Raw genomic sequence first — 22,782 nt, 5'->3', positions numbered from 1 at the left:
AGTAGAATATTTGAAAGAAGATGGAGTTAGAAGAATAGCTTGTTTACTCACAGCCGAGGAAAACAAAAAGACCCAGAACAAAGCCAAAAACCTCCAGAGGTTCCCACCCTTACTTTTTAAAAAATCCGGTTTCCTGATTGGTCCTCTGGTCAGGTATTTGGTTCCCTTTGTAAACCCTTTACAGTAAAAGAAAATTAATCCTTACCTTACCTATCTACTTATGACAATGGGAAAGTCCACCTCTTTCAGAGCCATTGTTTCAGGTTCTGTGCAGACCTGAACAGCTCTCTATGCATTTGTTGCACTGTGATCATGTTTTCACAATTTTCCTTTGTAAATGTGAGGGCAGATCGCCCCCCACGAAATCCAAAGTTTTGATACAGTTGCATGACTCAAGGATGTGGGGCCCTAGGGATGGGCATTTAGTGTCTATGTTGTAAATATGGCCCTGCTTATGTACCCTGCAAGCTGGTTTTTATCACTAACAGCAAACTGAAGAGACAAAAGGCAAGTGTTTACAAAACGAAAAAGTGGAAGGGGTATGGTTTTGTATTCTTGATTTGACATAACCAAAAGACTGTTTAAATCTCAAGGGAGCAGAAAACATTTACAATTTTTAAAGCAATTTAAATATAGGACCTCCTATGTAAAAGGATGTTCTATTAAAAATAATATTTTGGAATTAATCAGTTTCACCAAATTAAAGTTTACATTGTAATTTAAAGAAAACTTTGAAGCTGAAATGTTAAGTGAAATTTGATGGGAGAAGGGAAAATTAATTGGCAATTTTAAAGTCTAGTTACTGAATTTTGACACTTTCTGACATTCGAACTATGTTTCTTTTTTAGTTTGCATGGCTATATTCCTTTTATTAGGAAATATCTGCAACTGAGAAACCCTTCAGTGTATATTGAAATTGTTTGAATATTAGGAGTTGAGATCTAAAAATAGGGAGAAAGCAGTCTAGTGGTTAAAGTAGGGGACTGGGAGTCGGAGCTGCTGTTTCATTTTTAGTTTTGCTACTGAGTCACTATCTATCCAGTAAGAAAATCAGCAAACCCCTCTCCCCCCATGCCTGTTTATCAGTCTATAAAAGGAGCTTGATAATAGCTACCCTGCACAAGGTTTTAAATCTTCATTTTTTGTAAAGCACTTTGAAGTCCTTGGATGTGAAGAGTGTAAGTCCAAAAATAAGCTTATTTTTAATGTTAAGTGAGCATTGTAGAGAACCAGTAAAATGGGGTATGTTAACTGATCTTTCCCTTTTCTCTTTTAAACAGGCCTTGATGTTAAAAGTGAAGCATGTCAGAGATTTTTTCGAGATGGGCTAACAATATCTTTCACAAAAATCCTTACAGATGAGGCAGTGAGCGGCTGGAAGTTTGAGATTCATGTAAGTTTGTATTGTATTTTATGAAAAGCAAGTAAGTTTAAACAGTGATGGAGCTGCAGAGGCCATCTGCTTATTTGCAGCCTTGAACAATTTTTGAAAATCAGCTTCCTTCTACCAGTTCTCCACAACTCCATGACTTATGGGAAATAAATTTCCTCCTTCCTTCCTTTCACTCCTCACAGCTTCATGGTCCAACCTGTAGGGCGAGTAGTGAAGGGAGAGAGAGATTGGTTTAGTTGGAGATCACATTTGAGCTAGGAGGAAGTTTGGGTTGAAAAGAAATCAAGCTTAGGGCCTGGTATGATGGAGTATCAAGGTCTCCTTCCTGTGTTTATCAGTGCAACCCATTGTTGGGCTCCTGGTTATGCTGGACATATGTCTGTAGTCCTTTGTACTCCTCAGAGTAATTATATAGTTCAGGGGCATGGAGCTTTGTCTTCATATTTTGCTAAATGCTTTAGAAACTTTGCTGATTTGTGCATGCTCATTAACAACTTCTTAAACACTAAAATTTTCCTCTCATTAAGGACGAGCCAAATTTGAGGTTGTGGAGTTACTGGTGAGTAAATTAGTCTGGAAGAAAATTGAAGTAGAAAAAAATATGTATTTCTCCTACCACTCATAACTCAAACACTGAGAAGATTAGCTCAGTTTTTTGTTTATCCCCGCTCCCCAATTATGAAAATAGGCATGAAAGGTTCAGCTCAGACAACTTCTTTTGAAAAAGCAAAGGACAAATGTTTATAAAGAAAGCACTTTTGTAACTTCTGTGAATGCAGTAATACAGTTTGTAATTTGTTACATTTTAGTCAATTGCCAAAACTGTTAAATATCTTTTTCTTAATAGAGGTGTATTATTAACAACACTCACCGTCTGGTAGAGCTATGCGTGGCCAAGCTGTCCCAAGATTGGTTTCCTCTTCTTGAACTTCTTGCAATGGCCTTAAATCCTCATTGCAAATTTCATCTCTACAATGGTACACGTCCCTCTGAAACAGTTCCTGCGGGAGTTCAGCTGGCTGAAGATGAACTTTATGCCCGTCCTCCTGACCCACGATCACCAAAGGTAAATTGATTTTTTTTTCAAACTAAAATCCTAAAACCTTAAAACTAAAGTCTATATTTATATTTGTAATTAAATAAAATCATTCCGTATCCAATTAGAAAAATCATTTAGGAGGAAAGAAGCCACTTAACACTTGCTGCTTTTTGTTTTGATATTTGATTAAGTCTTGTGACTGTAAGAGCGTCTCCAATATTTTTCCCTTCTTCCTCACATATTTAATCTTTGCTCCACAGTCAGGGTCCCCATGGTGATGTACCCACCAGTGATCAGTGCTGACATAACTGTATTTGGAATGTCTGTTCCACTGCTTTAGTTGGCCAGAAGTCATTGCTAGAGTGACTGGATTTCCTTTTTCATGCCACTTTGATTTTGTAGGTGTAACGTGGTTGTAAAGATGCATCATCTGGTTAAAAATCATATTGTCAAAAGTAGAATTATTCTTTGAGTGACGTCTACACATTCGTGTTCTTTAGATGTGGTAATGGTATACCTTGGACCAGTGGCACCATCTAGTAGTAGCGCCCATTGGAATCCTCTCATGCCTCTACCCCAGGGGTGGGCAAACTTTTTTTTGCCTGAGGGCCACATTGGGTTTCTGAAATTGTATTGAGGGCTGGTTAGGGGAGGCTGTGCCTCCCTCGAACAGCCAGGCATGGCCCAGACCCTGCCCCAACCGACCCCCCCCCGCTTCTCACCCCCTTACGGCCCCCCCTGTGACTCCTTCCTCATACAGCCCCCCCTTCTCTGTCCCCTGATGCCCCCCCAGACCCCTGCCCCATCTACGCCCCTCATCCCCATAGCACCTCCAGACCTCCCACCCCGACTACCCCTTGCCGCCTCATCCAATCCCTCCTCTCATTCGTGATGGCCCTTCCAGGACCCCTGCCCCATCCAATCACCCCTTCTCCCTATCCCCTGACCGCTTCTGGAACCTCTGCCCCTGACTGCCCCCCGCTGCCCCATCTTTCCTGACTGGTGCCCCCCTCCCCTGGGACCCCTGCCCCTATTCCCCGCCTCTGACCTCCCCCAACCTCTATCCACACCCCCGCTCCCTGACCACCACCCCGAACTCCCCTGCCTTCTATCACCCCCCAGCACCCTTACCGTGCTACCTGGAGCACCGGTGGCTGGCAGCACTATAGCCGCGCTGCCCAGAGCACCAGGACAGACAGCCATATTGCCTGGCTGGAGCCAGCCATGCCACCGCGCAGCACAGAGCACTGAGCAGGCCGCAGCTCTGCAGCTATGCTGCCCGGCAAGAGCTCGCAGCCCTGCTGTCCAGAGCATTGCGCTGGTGGCGCAGTGAGCTGAAGCTGCAGGGGAGGGGGAACAGCGGAGGAGGGGCTCTTCTCTAACAGTTATTCCATTCAAGTCAACACTGTCTCACCTCCCAATTCCTTTACCTGTCCTCTTCAGAGATTCTTCTCACAAGAACTTGCTAACATGTAGCTCATTCATTAGTAGAGTCAGGTGCCATAAAGGAAGTTCCTGAAGAGTTTCACGGGAAGGGATTTTATTTCATGTATTTTCTGATATCAGAGAATTATAAATGTCTTCCAACCCCTTTCAGGCCTTTGGAAGCTAACTCTTCAGAAAGTTCAAATTCCTCATCCTTATCCTACCTGTGATCATCTTTTTCTTATCCGCCCATGCTTGGTTTGGGACCTCTTGATTTAGAGGGTACCTATTCTCATATCTCAGATTTTCACATCGAAAATACCTAAGGTTGGTTATGGGAAAACATCACCAATACAAACATGTTCTTTTGGCATGTCTGTGGCACCTTGCGTGTTCACAAAGGGCATTTCAATGGAAGCAGCACATTTGCGATGTAGGGCATCCATGTTTGCTTGTTTGGATGATTGGCTCATTAGGATATCCTTATAGAAGGACCTAGCAAAAGAGATGACACAGTCATGACTCTGTTCCAAACACTGGGGTTCAAGGTAAAGTGGAAGGCACACAATTTCCAATCCAGATTATAGTTTTTATTAGGGATGTTATGGACTCTCAAAAATAGTTTTTCTTCCAGATGACAGATATTTAAACATTTCTGTTTATAGCAATAGAAGTACTACAGGAAAACTTGTTTCAAACAGTGTTCTTCCTTAGTTTGATGGACATTATGACTTCAGTGACACGTAACTCCATAAGCTCATTTAAAGATGAGGCTTCTGCAGCATTGGCTAGCAAGATGCTACATATGCCAATATAAGCAACATGTTTATGAATTTGACACTACCTAGGATGTGTCCCTAACCCTCATGGTGGACTGCACATCACAATGTCCTCAAAGGAGTTGCATTCAACAACCTAGCTCTGTCTTTCATAGCCGCCTCTGACTCTTTCAGTCTAGAGTGTGGAACTGGAGTTTATGGGATAAAAAGCTCCATATAATTATATTTAGGAATTCAGAGCCCAACATGTTGCTCCTTTCTCACTCACCTGCTTCACAGAATAGTTCAAGTAGTTACTGACAATAGTACAGTCATATTTCACATGAAGTAACAGCCGGGAGCACATTCCAGTTAGCTGTGCAAGGAGGCCAAAATTCTCTCTGAGTGGCGCATAATGCACCAGATTTATTCTGTTGCTGTCCATCTTACAGACAAGGACAATATACTGTCAGATCAACTCAGCAAAGACTTGCATAATTAGCATGAGTTGGTTACTCAGGAACATCATATCGTTGTGCGGAGCTATCCAGAGAGTCTTATTTACAACAAAATGCAACTCCAAATATCCAATATTTGGTTTTACTCCAGAGCAGGAGCAGACAACCAATCTATTCAAATGTTCCTTATGAACTAGAGTGGAGAATGCGTTGTAGTTCTTCTCTCCCTGTCCCTCTTTTTCCAAATTCATCTAATTCTGACAGTTCTCAGGGAAATTGAAGAAAAACCAAGATTTTTGATTGTCCCATCCTTTGGAAGACAATAGTAGTTCTCAGATATACTTACTCCTGGGGGAATTTTGCGCCAAAAAATTAAAAATTATGCACACACTATTTTAAAATTCTGCACATTTTGTCAAAATTACACAATATAATCACTCTGGTTTCAATTATTTCAGTAATTTTATTTAAAGTACAATACACTGGGTAGAGAATGAGAGTAGGGAGCAACCCCCCTTGCCTGATAGTAATGTAGCTAGGTTTCACCCTTTATTTCGAGTTTAGTCAACAAACACATGCAGTCATATGCTGAGTGTTACAAAATAGGCAAGTGAGGGCAAGTCAATCAAACACACAATTTATATTGGCATCTCCAGAAAGGTCAGCAGTAAACAGTTCATGGCAGGGCTTTGGAGCTGTGCTCTGGCTCTACTCCAGCTCCAGGCAAAAACCTGCAGCTCCACTGCTCCAGAGCTGCCCCGTGCTCCAGCTCTGGGCTCCGCTCCAAAGCCCTGGTTCGTGGAGTACATTTTGAGAGGAAATTTTTTCAGTCCAAAAATGTAGACCAGTCCTAATCACTAAAGCACCAGGAGCATTTATAAGGCCATACTGTCTTTTATACCACTCTGGAAACATAAAGGAGCTGTAAAACTTTTACACCTGTTTTATACTCCTGGAGGAGTTCACAAAGAGAGTGGAAATAATTCACTAAGCAGAGAGGCTGCTACATTCTGCTCTGTGTGTGGGGACTGAGCCTGCCCGACACCTACCTCCTCAGAAACACCCCTAAGCCTTGCCCCTCCATCCCAAGTGTTCCGCAATAGCGAGTGAGAGGGATAGTCAGTCTGTCTCTCTCTCACACATGGACCCCGTTCCCGGTGGTGATTTACGTCTCTACTGGTTGCTCAGTGCACCCAAATCAACCTCCCTGCACTGCCAGGGTGGGGCACTGGACCACTCTTGCAACTTCCATTTCCTTCCCCACCAGAAGTAATTTTTCTGCGGAGAAGCAAAGAAATCTGCAGGGGACATGAATTCTCCTAGGAGTATACAACTTCAGATAATGTTTTCACCCCTCAGCCACAAGGCTGAGAAGCGATTACTACAACTATCACATGACAATTTACTGTTTCTTCCTGCAATTCCAGAATTACTGGCCCATCAGAGAGGTCAGATTTGTCATCTGGATCCATGCCATCTCCGCTTGACAGCATGGGCCATATGACTTTGAGAGAGTTAGAACTGTCCTGTTAAGTAAAAGTGCATGACTCTGTTAAACTTAGGAAGTCACTATCTCACCTGTTATCATAACAAGTGGAAAAGATTATTTTTGTGGGTAACCAGTAATGCCATAAACCCAGCTTCAGTTAGTATTCAGTTTATGCATACTTGATTTGAAATCTTTGAGACTCAATAGGAAAGATGGTCCAGTGATCAGAGCATTAGCTTGGGACCTAAGAGAGAGAGGGGTTCAATTCCCTGCTCTTTTGCAAACTTTGTGTGTGACCTTGGGTGGGTCATTTTAATCTGTTATCAATCTGTAAAATGTAGATAATTGTACTTCCTCACCTGACGGTGGTGGTGTAAAAATGAATACAGTAAACGATTGTGAGACTGTAAGGGTGCATCTACATTGTGGGGTCTATACTGGTATAGCTATTGCACTGTATTATGCCATTATAACCCCACAATATAGATGCAGCCTACACTGATGGAAGAGGTTTTTCTATTATTTATAGGAATGCCACTTCCCCGACTGACAGTTGTTAGGTTGAGGGAAGCATTCTTTTATTGACCTATCTGTATCTACACTGGGGGCTAGGTTGGCATAGCTATGGTGTGTTATTCTTCAGACTCCTGATGGACATAGCTATGTTGACCTAAATTTAAGTGTAGACCAGGCCTTACATACTATGTTAATGGGGTCTATATAAGTATGTAAAATAGAATGGACTCTTCATGTTGTTGGTGCAAGTACATTTTACAGCCATCTTGGGTCATCACTGCTCCATCAGGCAAAAGACTGTATTCACCTATGCTACAGTAAAGTTTCTTGAAGGGAGTTAATGAAGTTTAGAGAACCTCCACCTACATGAGATCTCAATTTAGTACTTATTCAGCTCACAAAAGCCCCTTTGAGCCCATGAGAGAATGTTCCTTGTTTAATTATTCAGTTAAAGCCACTTTTAGTGTATCTATCATGTCCGGTAAGAGAGTGAGCTCTCACGACTCCCCTCCCACCCTTTTTTTTTTTTATAGCCTTTCACAAAGATAGTGGTTCTTCATCCACATCCAAAATTTGTCTCTACTGTAGCAACAATTTCATTTCAGTCAGTCCCTAAATAAAAAATACTTACATAGCACTTTTCATCTGTAGATCTGTGTATTTTACAGATGGGGAAACCGAGGCAAAAAGGCGAGTGGCAGAGCTGGGGCTAGAATCCTTATCCCAAGAGTCCTCATCCAGTGCTTTAGCCAATAGGCCACATTGTCTGCCCATTAACTTGCTAGTGTTTTTCCTTAGGTCTAACTCAGAAGAAGTGAAATCCTTACCTTGGATGCTAAGAGAACATTATTAGCCTTCCATTTAATAGATCTAAGGAAAACAGGAAATCACCTGGACTATTTTTCTCTTATGAGGAGAGAATAAAAGCAATCACATCCTAATGCCTTTTTAAGTAGGTTAGACTCTATATTGGAGAATGTTATAAATGCACTGTTTTCGTTTTCCAGAAGGGCTGAGAGAGCACTCAACTAGAGCAAAGGCCTTCTCCAGGGCCTGCCTTAGACATATTCCCATATTAGAAATCTGTAGAGCTGCTCTTGGATCTGGAGTCATACTTTCACAAAACATTATTCCTTTGATTGTGCATCTGTTTCAGATGCACAATTTGGTAAATCAATATTACAATTTTTATTTAACTGGGCCTCCTCATTCCATTAATTAAAGTACTGTCTGTCTAACTCCCAAGAGTTGGGAATGTGCAGAGGCCATTCAGAGAAGTGAAGGTTACTAATCTATAACTATTGTTCTTTGAGATGAGCCTTTGCCCATTCATGCTCCTCACTCACCTTCCCCTCTATCTCAGAGTCCCAATTAAACTTCAGATCTGAGGAGGCACTGGAAGGAACTGGGGTAGTTGGCCTGCCCCCTTTATGGCCTCTTCTTTTGAACATTGGGAGGTGCAAGAGTGCTCTAAAGGGCACTCCTAATAGACGTTTCCACTGGTCCAAGCTACACTGTTGGCACATCCCAAGAATGTGAATGTGGAGAAGCATCTCAAAGAATTCTGGTTGCAGGCGTACAACCTTCATTTTTCCTTACCTTTGTTACTAGTAACACCATAGATGATAGGTTTCAGAATGGTAGCCGTGTTAGTCTGGTAATCAGCAAAAAGAATGAGGAGTACTTGTGGCACCTTAGAGACTAACAAATTTATTTGAGCATAAGCTTTTGTGGGCTAAAACCCACTTCATTGGATGCATGCAGTGGAAAATACAGTAGGAAGAGATATATATATATACACAGAGGACATGACAAAATGGGAGTTGCCATACTAACTATAATGAGTGGGGGGAGGGATAGCTCAGTGGTTTGAGCATTGGCCTGCTAAACCCAGGGTTGTGAGTTCAATCCTTAAGGGGGCCAGTTGGGGATTGGTCCTGCTTTGAGCAGGGGGCTGGACTAGATGATCTCCTGTGGTCCCTTCCAACCCTAATAATCTGATTCTATGAGAGTAATCAGTTAAGGTTGGCTATTATTGGCGGGAGAAAAAAAGACTTTTGTTGTGATAATCAGGATGGCTGATTTGCAACAGTTGACAAGAAGGTGTGAGTAACAGTAGGGGGGGACATTAGCATGGGGAAATAGGTTTTCTTCGTGTAATGACCCATCCACTCCCAGCAACCGCACAACAAAAACACTAACCCAGGAACCTATCTTTGCAACAAACCTTGTGGGCAACTCTGTCCACATCTCTTCAGGGGATGCCGTCATAGGACCTAATCACATCAGCCACACTATCAGAGGGTATGTCTACACTACGGGATTATTCTGATTTTACAGAAACCGTTTTTTAAAACAGATTATATAAAGTCAAGTGCACACAGCCACACTAAGCAAATTAATTGGGTGGTGTGTGTCTGTGTACCAAGGCTAGTGTCGATTTCCGGAGCGTTGCACTGTGGGTAGTTATCCCATAGCTATCCCATAGTTCCCGCAGTTTCCCCCGCCCATTGGAATTCTGGGTTGAGATCCCAATGCATAATGGAGCGAAAACAGTATCGCGGGTGATTCTGGGTAAATGACATCACTCAATCCTTCCTCCGTGAAAGCAACGGCAGACAATCATTTCGCGCCCTTTTTCTTTGGATTGCCCTGGCAGATGCCATAGCATGGCAATCATGCAGCCCGTTTAGCCTTTTGTCACTCACTGTATGTGTACTGGCTGCTGCTGACAGGTGGTACTGCAGTGCTACACAGCGCTACACAGCAGCATTCATTTGCCTTTGCAAGGTAGCAGACACAGGTACCAGCCCTATTGCACTGTCTGCTGCTTTGGAAATTGTTGATGATGGTTACCAGTCATATTGTACTGTCTGCTGCTGTCATGAGTGCTCTTGGCTGGCCTTGCTGAGGTTGGCTGGGGGCGCATGGACAAAAATGGGAATGACTTCCCAGGTCATTCCCTTCTTTGTTCTGCCTCAAAATAGTCAGTCCTGCGGCCTTAGAATATGTGGCAGTCTACTAGAGGAACAGTAGAGCACAGCCGCTCCAGGTCCAGGCCCCAGAGATCCCCAGAAATGACGAGCTACATGCCATCTAGGGGGGCCTCGCACACCCCACCGATTGCTTCCCTCCTCCCCACCTCTCCCTGGGGTATCCGTGGCAGTTAATCCCCATTTCTGTTGAGAAGATAATAGAAGGCGGATAAAACAACTGATCTTATAGTGAGAAAAATGAGCAGGAGGAGCAGCCGTCCAGCTGCTATGAATATTCCAGCAGGACATCATCCCATACTCATCTAAAGGCAGGGGTGGGGATGGAGAGCACAGCCCTCCACCTGATGATGGGACGGTTACCAGCCCTATTGCCACATCTGCCAGGATATTGATTACCAGGGACCATACCCAGAAGCTGTTAAAGTAGGGAGATGACCAGGAGTCATTCCCATTTTTGCCAGGCGCCTGCCTGGACGCTCTGACCCGAGCCGTTGAGGAGCTAGACGCCAAGAGCGAGCCAGCCGCATCAGCAACCTAATCCATCGAAAAGACAAAGAACTGAAACAGTCATTCAGACTGTGTACCTTGTACCGTCTGGCGATCCGGAGGTACTGGTTGACGTCGATAGGGGCATGTCTACGCGTGGTGGTGTCTGTTTAGCGCTTGCCAGCCAGCCCTGTCGACACACCCTAGCATCCATAGTAGACCTACGCGGTGCATTGACAGAGGTTATTAGAGAACGGTTTTTTTTTTCCTTTGAGGATGCTGGGGGGGGGGTTGTAGTGACGACACATGAATTCCTGACACCACTGGGCCGAGATGTTTTTGACCCTTCAGCATTGGAGACAGCCAAGAAGTGCATGCTTTTCGGAGACATGTCAGGAACTCTGGGATATTCGAGTTCTCAGTTCCCCCTCACCTCCACCATGGTTTCCATTTTGATTCTGGTTTCCATGTACGCTGTGTCACATCAGCACTGTGTGACCCCTTGCGTGGCCTCTGTCTATCATAGCCTGGAGATTTTTCAATTGCTGTTGTCCCCTAGTTTGAGTCTTCTGGAATGGAGCTGTGATAAGAACAGATTCGTCTTCCGTGCAGTGTCAATCCAGTATCGCCCGTACCAGTCCATGCGGAGCTCTTTTTGATATTTGGGGACTGCATCGGCCACCCGTGTGATCAGATCTCCACGCTGCGTTCAACACATAGGCTAACGATGAATTTAAAAAGTTAACCAATTGGGCTTTTATCCCGTGGTTACCTGGCGGCCCAGCCACCTGTGCACTTGGGTTAGATTCTTTCAGAGCAGTCACGTGATGCACTGTTGTTAGAGAATACCGCCTGGAGCGCAATCCGTTGATTCGCGGCTCCCACTACAACTCCATTAAATCCGAACCATGCCCGCAATTACCCATTAGCACTCTCCCCGTCATCGGGAGGAGTACAGAAATTGGTTTTAAGAGCCCTTTATATCCATTTCAAGGGCTTCCTTGTGTGCGGGGTGCAGGGTTAAATCGGTTAACGCTGCTAAATTCGGTATAGACAAGCATCGTAGACCAGCCAGAGGGCCGTTTACCTGCACATCTACCAATGATGGATATATACCATTATGGCAGCAAACCCTCTGCCCAGTACATTGCCAAACCGGACAGTCTCTACGCAAAAAATGAATGGACACAAATCAGCACATCAGAAGATAACATTCAAAAATAGTCGGAGAACACTTCAACTCCCTGGTCAACTTGATTACAGACCTCAAAGTGTCATACTCGAACAAAAAAGCTTCAAAAACAGACTCCAGTGAGAAACTGCAGAATTGGAAATATTTGCAGACTGGACACCATTAAATTAGGCTTGAAATAAAGACTGGAGTGGATGGGTCATTACACACAAGTAAAAACCTATTTCCCCCTGCTATTCCTCTCGCCGCCATTACTCTTACGGAGGAGCAGCCTGTGAAGCTAGCTGGTGGGGTCTTGGAACCAGGGTGGACCAGCACCCCCATCAGAAGCAATTGCCAGGCGTTCAGTGTTCCTGGTCGCTCCGCTGCCATGTATTGCTCTGCCCTCTGCCTTGGAGCTGCTCCCTGGAAGCCTCTGTTTGCTGGGCGGGAGAAAAGGAGGTCGAATTCAGGGTGTCTCCCTCCCCACTGCTCCTGCACCTGCTTACCCCATCTCATAAGCAGGAGTTAGACATGACAGGCTTAGGACAGAGGTAGCAGTTGCTGATCTCAACTTCCTGATCTACTTAAAAAAGCCATGTAACTTGGGTGGGGATGGCAGCGTACTTGAAGGGCAATGCATCATCTCTCTCAACATGGTGTGTGTGTCTGTCTACGCATGCTGGCTCCTCCTCACTCCATTCATCTGTCTTGTAGATGGTGCGGCCATTAACAACAGAGGCTAACCCTTTTAGGCTACATTGCCAGTGTCATCATTAGCAGTAGGGATTCCCTGGGAAATACCCATCCTCTGACTTACCCACCCAACAGTTTCATAGTCGTCATTGTTGGTACAAATTAAATTGTTTGTTTAAAACTTGCGGGGGGGGGTGTGTTGTGAGAGAGAGAAGCAGAGAGAGGGATAAAAATAGTCTTTTGTCTGTGTATAAAAAAAAAAAAAAAAAAAAAGTCTCTGGAACTAACCCCCACCCCATTTACATTTGTTCTTGTGGGGAAATTGGATTCGGTTAGCATCGTTTCGCTTAGTCGCATTTTTCAGGAACATAACTACAACGTTAGGTAAGGAGCTATTGTACTTTTAAATGTGTGAAAAAAGCCAGTTTCAAGAAGGAGCTTCTGTAGGAGGCAGGTAAAGCCACATTTAGGGTCAGTTGATAAGCAGAATATTTTTTTTTTAAAAACAAACCTGAAAAATGGAACATGAGATGGAGATAGCAGCACATTGATATAGGCTTAAAATCATAAACTATTAGTTATTGTTAGGAGAGAACTGAATTTCATGACCATAGACATCACTGAAAAAGCCCTCAAGTATACAAAGCAGAAATTTAAATGAGAAAGGAAATACATGCAGTAAGTTGTTGATTGGAAAACCTGAGGATTAGAAACCTCGGGGCTTTCCCCCACCATTTAAAAATGATCAGCAACAGCTAGTTACTCTTAATGAAATATGCACAGCTTTTGATTCTTCGTAGAATAACCCCTGTACTTCAGACCCTCCACAGTCTGAAGTTATTTGAAAATATCTGGAAGTAGTAGGTTTGCCACAGATCCATGAGCTTCGGAAGCAAACATTGAATGCAGAAATCATATAGGATGTGGTCACAGAGCCACTAGTCAGCAAGAAAAGTGGTAAACTTCATCGTCTTATGGCTATCCATCTTAATTTTACAAGGTATACAAGGAGGTGTTAGGAGATCCTTCAGGGGCTATGTTTAATACCATTTTGTTAGGGAAAGATCTTCTTAGAGCTTGTCTTCATGATGCCACAGTGTGTGTTGTGGGGGTGATTTCTAAAACACACTATGTTGTACACTAGCTGGCCGATGCAGTCCTTGCTGGTGTGCACAATTTACACAGGTCAGTTAGTGGTCAACTTTTGTGCACTTTAGAATTCTCACCCCATAGCATGCATTGCTGCACTGTGTATATGAGCCTTACAGCTATAAAGGACACCACTGTTGTGGGTTTTTTATAAGATTGGAAAAGATTGTACCACATGTAGTTATAGAATCAGGATACTAAAATCTTAACAAAAATACTATCTCCATGTTTCCTATCCAAACTGTTAGTATACATACATCTGGATCAAACTGGATTCAGTAAGGATAGGCAAGTATTAGATAATCCTCATACAATACTTGAGGTCAGACTAGATGATCACAAGGGCCTCCTCTTGCCTTGGAATCTGTTGAATCTATAAATCATTCATAGTGCCAGATCTTAAAACAATAATTTTATTTGATCACTTGACTCAGAAGGTGTTTGATAGGTTGGAGTGGAATATTTTATTTAAAAGTTTTGTTACCCATTGGCCCGTATCTTCTTAAGTGGATTACTGGTCTTATTTCCATACTAAAAACAACTATGGGAATTAATAGGGTTGTTTTCTCTGATAGTTTATATAGTGAAACTCAACAGGCGTGTCTGCGGTATCCTTTACTTTTTGCACTGGCCATGGAGCATTTTGCACAGAAGACAGTGGATAACTGATTTGTTACAGGCGTAAAACTGGAAGATGCCACAAAGTAGTGCATGGGACAGTATTATTTTTAATTAAACCGAACACTTCCTTAATATGATAAGAAATTCATATTTTGGGAAAGTGTCTGGCTTAAACTATGCTGCTAGCTATATATTTGCCAGATTCAAAGAAGTCATTCCCTTAGAGAAGTATTGAGTGTAAATGAACACCACATTGTATAAGGTATCTGGGTATTCAAATTTCAACACAGAACATCTGTATGATTTAAGTATCAAACTGTTACTTCATCAAACTGAAAATGATTTGAAATGCTGGGAGAACTGTGCAAATTCTTGGCCAGGGAAAATAACCATGGTCTAATGAACATTTTGCCTAGTTTACTGCCACCGCCTCCAACCACCACCAAACAGACAAATTTTCCTAGAGTCATCCCAGATAGAAATAACAGGTATAGAGAGGATGATGGTATGATGTATACCACTGATTAACCAGAGTGGGCTAGCTGTTTCAAGCAATATGTGATTTTTCTCAAGCCAGCCAACTCAGATTGTTTTTTTGGCTTGGTGGAACTCTCATCTAGCCAAATGCTGTATCACCATTGAAGCAGAAAATAGCGATAATGTGAAGATTTATAGATTACTTGGATTATTATTTACTTCCTCCATAAATATGTACCTATCTTTAGAGAACTAACCTTTAAGTTTGGTGTAGAATTAGAGATAAAATAAGAGGTGTTTTTGTTTTGTTTTTTCATTGCCAGTGGCACACATTGCAAATAATACAGACTTTAAGTCAAATAATGAACTTGAGTTTCAAAGACTGAAAGTGTCTTGGAATATATTTGTTTAGCCAGTTTACTAATAAGACATTTCTGTCATTTTTAGAAATCAAAACAAACTTTAATTGATCTGCTCTTCCAGTAACTTTGAAGTTAAACATAATATTTCTCATATTTTCAGAGAAACGTGTTTATTATATAGGAAGCTAATTTGAGTAGAACCAATGGCTTCAGGATGAACAGGAAACAAACATTCCTCTGTCCTCTCAATTTGTCAGTTTTTGGTGATCACACAAGGTGATCAGAAAAAGACTTGGCATATGATACATTTGAACTTTCATATGATCTGATGAGGAAAAAAAGGTTTGGTAGGCAAATGACCCTGGAAGAAAATGGGTTTTCATGTGGAAAGAGGCAGTTTTGATTTGCAGTGCACAATAAGAGCAAATGAATTTGATACTGTTTCAATGGTACCTTATACCAACAAGTAAAAATAGATTGGGTAGGAATAGATGTTGGAGGGGAAAGTGATTTTACGCATGCACATGTCCAAGTATTAAATAATGGGAATGTATGTTACCATATATTACAATTTTTGGACATTTATTATCAAATGATTGATTATTCTTCTGGGGCTTCCTAGTGCAAATAGTCTCACTCATGGAAATAAGTAATCGCAAAATTCTTGCCATATTGGAGTCGGTGGGAGTATTTTTAAGTGGGGCAGATTTCACCTAATGCATCTTTCGTCTTGCTTGTTCACTTGTTAGTCAGTATCTGCTAAATTAATTTGACCAAAACTAGAACAGAAATGCATTGCTTGCTATTAATTTACTACTCAGAATACATGGATACACATTAAATTATATTTGAGAAAGTTCTTTGAATAGTTAAAAGGTACAATGCCTGCACTTTGGTTTATTAATGAATAAAGACAGAATTATCTTTCTGCTTAAAAAACAAACAGAACAACCCAGAAACAGCATGTCCTGGATTGTGTAGGATCACATGTAACTTGTTACCCTTATAAATAGAAAAACATGATTATATTTGTTGCATAATGCGTCTCTAAACAAAAGTGATGTTTATTTTGTAATGACTAATATATTTCTGGCACTTTATAATGGTATCAGTTTTTAAAAATGAGGAAGTAACTAATTTATTGTGTTGCAGGGTTGGTTAGTAGATCTCATCAACAAGTTTGGCACATTAAATGGGTTTCAGATCCTGCATGATCGTTTTATGAGTGGCTCAGCATTGAATGTTCAGATAATTGCAGCTCTCATCAAGTAAGTTCCCTAGAAAGCGGAGTCCTTTTGGGATATGTTCATTGAAAATAAATGCAAATATTGAGCTAAGGATTTCAAGTATCCATTTATTTTTTCTCTTCTGAAAAGGGGTACTATGGTCTGCTGTCAAGTATTGTTTACTTGAATGTCTGGAATCTGAATTACCTTTCATTATTTTAATAATGAAATATAATAATAAAAAAAAATTGTGAACAAAATATTCTAATATCTTAATAAAAGTAGACAAGTATTCACTTTGTATCTGATGTTTATCATTTTTTAGACCATTTGGACAATGCTATGAGTTTCTAACGCTACATACAGTGAAGAAATACTTCCTTCCAATTATAGAAATGGTTCCACAGTTTTTAGAAAACTTAACTGATGATGAACTGAAAAAAGAAGCAAAGAATGAAGCCAAAAATGATGCTCTGTCAATGATAATCAAATCTCTAAAGAACTTAGCTTCAAGAGTCCCAGGACAAGAAGAAACTGTAAAAAACTTAGAAATATTTAGGTTAAAAATGATACTTAGGTAAGGCACTCTTTCTGTTGGAATAGTGATTTTTTTTTTGTATTTTTTTTGCAATTCTTACATTTAATATCTCTTACAGATTATTGCAAATTTCCTCTTTCAATGGTAAAATGAATGCACTAAATGAAGTTAACAAGGTGATATCTAGTGTGTCATATTATACCCATCGGCATGGTAATCCTGAAGAGGAAGAGTGGCTTACAGCAGAGAGAATGGCAGTAAGTTTTTGTTCTTCTTACCTGAATTATGTTAAAAGACCTTTTTTTCTTTAAATGTAACAGTAATCCTTCAGAGGTAAAGTAATGTGTACATACTGTGAATCCTCATCTGGTTTTATCCAAAGTGATGAAAATTAACTCTTTTTATAATTACCCACAGTAATTACTAGTATGTCATAAGGGTTTTTATGGCTTTTCTGTTGACATTACTATATTTGTATCAGGATTGCTATTAAAATGTGTTCAGAGATTTATAAGAGCTGCAAAAAATTATTTTCGAAATGGATCTTGTATACCAAGCTGTAGCACAATTTAAAAATTATTTTTTTAAATTGAATTTCAAAATAGATGTGTACTGAAGTTGACACTCTTGTACTACTATAATTAATATAACACTAATTTATACAAAATTTCATGAGTAATTTCTCAGAAATGTTGTTGATAATTTAAAAAGAATTATTCAGATTCAACTTTGAAAGTGATTGCTCTACATGTAGGTCTTCAATATGCATCCTAATTGTTTGAAAAAACTTTTCGTAGAATAGTTTTGTGGTAACAGACTCTTACAAATTTACCTAAAGAGATATTTTTACAGGTAGAATAGCTCATTCTGATTTTATGTGTAAATAGATTCATAATCATTCTTAAATTTAATATACAGTCCATACATTTAGATGCTTTGAGTGCAGTTTGTCCCTGAGTATAGATTTGAGGAATCTCTGAAATAGAACCTTTATCAAGTTCCAACATGTGGTATTTTAAGATGTAATTGCTTCAGCTGTTTGTTAGCGAGAGAGAGAGGTTAAAAAAATCACATGCTCTCTGGGTTTAGTGACTTTTTTTCCCTGCTGTGAAATTCATAATCTGTAGGAGGAATGCTATAGGGCAGCGTTATACAGCATTTGTGCTATATGTACTATACAAATGAATAAGGGCTCTTGACATAACTGTGGAATTAGGTGTCTCAAGCAGGATTGACTCTTGTTAGAAATACTCAGGTTTTTGACAGAAATAATGTATTTATACTGGAAAATATAAAGTACAGATAACTGAAAAACATTATTTGTCCAAGTCTTACATGAGGTGCCAGATTGACTTTTCTAGTTATATAATTGAGTGTAGCAACTTTGAAGGGATGGTCACCTTCATTCATTCCTTTTCGGTTCTGGCACTCAGCAGACATTCTGCTGATACCTCGGTCTGAACGAAAGAGCTGGACTACATTGTGTTCCTTGCACTATATCAGTGCTACCTTTTGAAATAATCTTAATTTTTATCTCCGCTTAAATCTTGCTTGAACTCTTTTCTCTAGTTCAAGTAGAAGATGAGGCATTTAAAGAGGTGGAGCTGATTAAGGAGTACCTTTTTCAGAATATAGCTTATTCCTTGATGCTTTCCAGTGTTTAATCATCCTCTTGTTATGTAATATACTATGCTATAAGTGTACCAGTTGAGTTACAGAAATGTTAGACTGGAGTCACTGAAATGACTGTAAGCTACTGAGAAAAAAACGTGTATCCCTGGAAGAAGTAGATGCTCAGTCTTCCCCCTGTCCCCTTACACTGGAAGTTGTATGAGAATTTTTATATTCAGAGTTTACAGTTTCACTTTGCTTGAAAAACATTTGTAGTGAAGTGTCCTTTTCCACTGAAGCTGCAAAGCATGGGAATTATTGCTGATATTGCCTTCAAAAGACAGCTGCAGGAAAAAAAACCTTATGTATTACAATGGGTAGGGTATCAGAATTGTATAAAGTAGTGACTTGCTCTGATTTGGGGGGGCGGGGGGAGGGAGGTGGTATTGCATTCTAGGACTTGAAAGTGAAGTATAAATATCCTTTCCTTTGGTGTGTTAGTCTTATGTTTTTATAAGAGACAGAATGATTTCTGTTATATTTTCTGGTTAACTATAATCTACTTTTTGAAAAACCTTGAATATTTTGAAATTGTATTTTAATTAAAATTAGGAATGGATCCAGCAGAATAATATTTTATCGATCGTATTACGAGATAGTCTTCATCAGCCTCAGTATGTAGAAAAGTTAGAGAAGATTCTTCGGTTTGTCATCAAAGAAAAAGCCCTCACTTTACAAGATCTTGACAACATTTGGGCAGCTCAGGTAAGGAATTAAACTACTGCCTTGAGCAGGATTGATCTTACTTTATAGCACCTCTTGACAATTTTAAATCAAATTTCATGCCGTTTGTTATGTGGAATAAATGTTATCAAATAAGGAAGAAGGTTAATGGATTTCGTGTAGAGGGGAGGGTCCTTCGTGAGTTTTTGCTGCTGGTGGTGTGCATTGGTATATACAAAAAGAAATGGAGGAGGAAATCTTGAAAGCTAAATTTAGACTGCTAGCTGGACTCAAGTCCAGGATCTCAGGCTGCCTTTTCAAAGGTGTTACAAGTTCAATGGACAGGACTAACTAGGCAGGAAGTAATAAATTCTGAAGCACAGATGAAAAAATGGTACAGAGGAAGAATTAATATTTTTTAAGCACCGTGTGATTCTAGATTCTCTAGCTCACCGGTGGACAGGATGGGGCAATTAAAGATAATGGTGAAGTAGTGTAAACCATTTAAAATGACTCTTTTGGCCTAGTTTTACTGTAAAGGACAAGGGAAATTTCTTTTATGGACAGTGCTTTAATTTCCATTGAGAACACAATACCATTTCCCATGAAGTCTTTAAGGTCTCATTGACACTGAAAAGTTAAGTTGACCCAGCTATGTTGCTAGGGGGTGTGAAAAATCCATACCACTGAGCAGTGTAGTTAGGCTGGCATAGCCCCCTGTGTAAACAGCACTAGTTCAAATGAAAAATTCCTTGAGGAGGTGGATTACCCACGCAGATGGGGGAACCTCTCTCACGAGCGTCGGTAGTGTCTACAATGAAGTGCTATGATGGTGCAGTTGCAGCAATGCATTTGTGCCACTGTAGCATTTAAGTGTAGACAAGAAGAAATTACTGGAGCAAATGAAGTGCAATAAATCTGAGAGCCAAATGAGTATTCTGATGCTTCCGAAGGAAATAGTGTGAAAAAGTGAATTCCAAACACCCAGTGTAGCCATAAAAGTAATGACTGTTCTTGAAATCCTGTAGCGTCACTAGTGTGCTCATCTTTGTTTCTTAAAAAAAAAAAAAAAAAAGACAAAAGGAAGAGTCCAACAGTTGCATTGAATCCTCACCTCGGTTCCAAGGAAACTGATTGAGTGTCTTGTTACAGCACTAGAATAAAAATACAGTGATAAGATCAAACCAGCACATGTTGTGGGGAACAGGGGAAATCATGCTGCTTTAACCTGTTGGGAGATCTAAAATATTATCTTTTTAGTATAACATTTTCAAGTATCTCATGAATTCCTGCAGACAAAATTAGTTCATATAGGTTTGGGAAGTAATACTGAAAGCAAATACTGATGCTCAGTGGCAACAGATTGAGTTTCAGGGAAGTGTCATGAGGGGAGGGAATTGGTGTTGGGACTCAATCTTATTTTCCTTCATTAATGATCTAGATGTGGGAACAAACAGCATATTACCTGGAAGAGTGGTTCTCAAACTTTTGTACTGGCAGCCCCTTTCACATACCAAGGCGCTGAGTGTGACCCCTCTCCTTATAAATTAAAAACATTTTTTTTAATATATTTAACACCATACTAAATGCTGGAGGCAAAGCAGGGTTTAGGTTGGAGGCTGACAGCTTGCGACCCTCTTCCCCCCCCCCCCCCCCCCCCCCCCCCGTAATAACCTCGCAACCCCCTGAGGGGTCCCAACCCCCAGTTTGAGAATCCCTTACCTAGAGGGTCACAGGGTTCATTGAGGTCTCCTTCCATTCCTTGATTCCCTCTCTCCCCCTTCTGTTTCAGGGGCTCCCTGCACCACCACCACCACCCTCTCCCTGTTGCCCTTCCTTCCCCTCCTTCTGCTGTGAGCCTGCCGATATCTCCTTTCTGCCACATGCCATGGGTTGTGTGCCCACATTCTTCTTCCCCGTGCTAGGAGCATTGTGTGGGCCCCCATGCTCCCTCCTCCCCCATTCTTTCTTCATTTTTTTGTCTGGAAATAAGTCATTCATGGTGTCAGTGTTTTAAACTGTATTGGGAGGATGGATTGGGAGGGAGGTGGTAGGGTTGAAGGTGTTAATGACTACCATCAACTGGTTCTTTGATCCACAGACAGAGAAATGTCCAGTTCATTTGTGTAAGGGCTCGCAGGCTTCCGCACTGAAAATTCAGAGATACTAAGTTGAGAGGTGTTGCTAGCACCACTGGAGACTGAGTAATCCCCTCTTCTGTGTTTGTAGTGTTATACTGTCCTTTGTGCTGTGTCCTTGTGTTCATAGGTGTCCATAATGTGAAAAGCACACATCATAAATAGTAACAAAAAGAATGAATGAGTTCAGAAATGGGCTGAAAATAACAAATTGAGATTGACTTGGAAAATAATCATAAACAGGTTCAGTGGGAGGGAGGAAGCTAAAAATCAGAAATGCCAAAAATAGGAGTTGGCATGATAGTGGATAAATTAGATATGAGTAGGAAAAAAGGCAAATGACACTTCGGACTGGTGATGATCACCTCTCTCTCCTTATGATGTTGGTTTAATGGCAATTAGAAGTTAGCATTTAAATGCATGTCTCATTAATACTAGAAAGACAACCAATTGTAGGGACTTCTTTGAAGTCCAGAGAAGAAACTGGAGGAATTGATTTAACAGAATTCAGATTTAAATTGTTCAGCAGGGGGACGCTAATTTCTAAAAAGATTGAAATGATTTAAATTTAAATTTTTGAATTCAAAGAGTGAAAAGTATGTTTAGATTTACTGAATCAGGAAAATTAAAATTACTGAACATTTGAAGTATTCAGCAGTATGACTGCCACAGTCATTTCCTTTTTTAAAATCTGGACCATAATATGAAAGTAAAAATCACTGCATAAAATTTAGAACAAATACAAAGTAGTAACACTGCGCACCATATAATTTTAAGATACTGAATTGAGTACTGCAAGAGGGGAAGTGGAAATACTGATGCAGAGTTTGCAAAGTAATAAGTTTCATTACTATTGATGCATTCATTTTTAATACTGAATGAGATTGATAGTATCTCTAAATTTTGTTTTCTAAGCTTTACAATTTACAATAATGGGTTAGTCTTGCAACTTTACATATTAATTATTTGAAATGTGTCTATTTAAAAAAATGCCATCTGAAATCATACTATTGGTTCATCTAGTCAGGAATCCTCATGTTTGATAGGCATAGAACCCAAATAAGGCATCTGTGTTAGCATTAAACCAGAAAAAAATTGGTTTCTACCTTCCCCCAAATCAAAATGTCAACAATTATCGGTTAAGTCTCTCTCTTCTCCCCCCTTCAATTTTAAAAAGTCTTTGTATGACACCTTACCATGGCTGTTTTCTGATGTTGAACAGCTGATCAATGAGTAGGTTCACCTTTACAGTGCTATCAGCCAGTTTTTAAGGAAGGCCTTCAGTTAGCCATTAAATATTCTCCCCTACCATCTCAGGAAGAGTTCAAGACACAATATAGAAATATTGTATTTAAAATCCATTTAGACACAGAACAAAGCATCATGATGAAACATGCATTGATGTGCGGGACAGCTTGTTTGTTAGAAATATTTTAATTTTAGTTCTTTGCAGCAATCGTTATCTTCTACATAATTGTGAAAAACCTTAAAATTTTTGACGTACAGGTTA

At 40.5% G+C, this 22,782-nt stretch overlaps 1 protein-coding gene across 4 annotated transcripts in view; it reads left to right on the top strand.

The window, feature by feature from the left end:
• USP9X (ubiquitin specific peptidase 9 X-linked) overlaps positions 1–22,782 on the top strand; it is a 211,555-nt gene that overhangs the window by 51,811 nt on the left and 136,962 nt on the right. For all 4 annotated transcript variants that reach the window (XM_032795781.2, XM_032795782.2, XM_032795784.2 and 1 more), the window contains 6 exons: positions 1,281–1,393; positions 2,241–2,459; positions 16,189–16,304; positions 16,588–16,839; positions 16,919–17,057; positions 19,024–19,176. In XM_032795781.2, coding sequence (XP_032651672.1) covers positions 1,281–1,393; positions 2,241–2,459; positions 16,189–16,304; positions 16,588–16,839; positions 16,919–17,057; positions 19,024–19,176 — 992 coding nt within the window. The remainder of the gene's footprint in view (positions 1–1,280; positions 1,394–2,240; positions 2,460–16,188; positions 16,305–16,587; positions 16,840–16,918; positions 17,058–19,023; positions 19,177–22,782) is intronic.

Source organism: Chelonoidis abingdonii, chromosome 1 (assembly GCF_003597395.2).
Source record: "Chelonoidis abingdonii isolate Lonesome George chromosome 1, CheloAbing_2.0, whole genome shotgun sequence".
In the NCBI taxonomy this organism is placed as follows: Eukaryota; Metazoa; Chordata; order Testudines; family Testudinidae; genus Chelonoidis; species Chelonoidis abingdonii.
The sequence above is the reverse complement of the archived record's forward strand: the minus strand, read 5'-3'. Positions and strand labels throughout refer to the sequence as shown.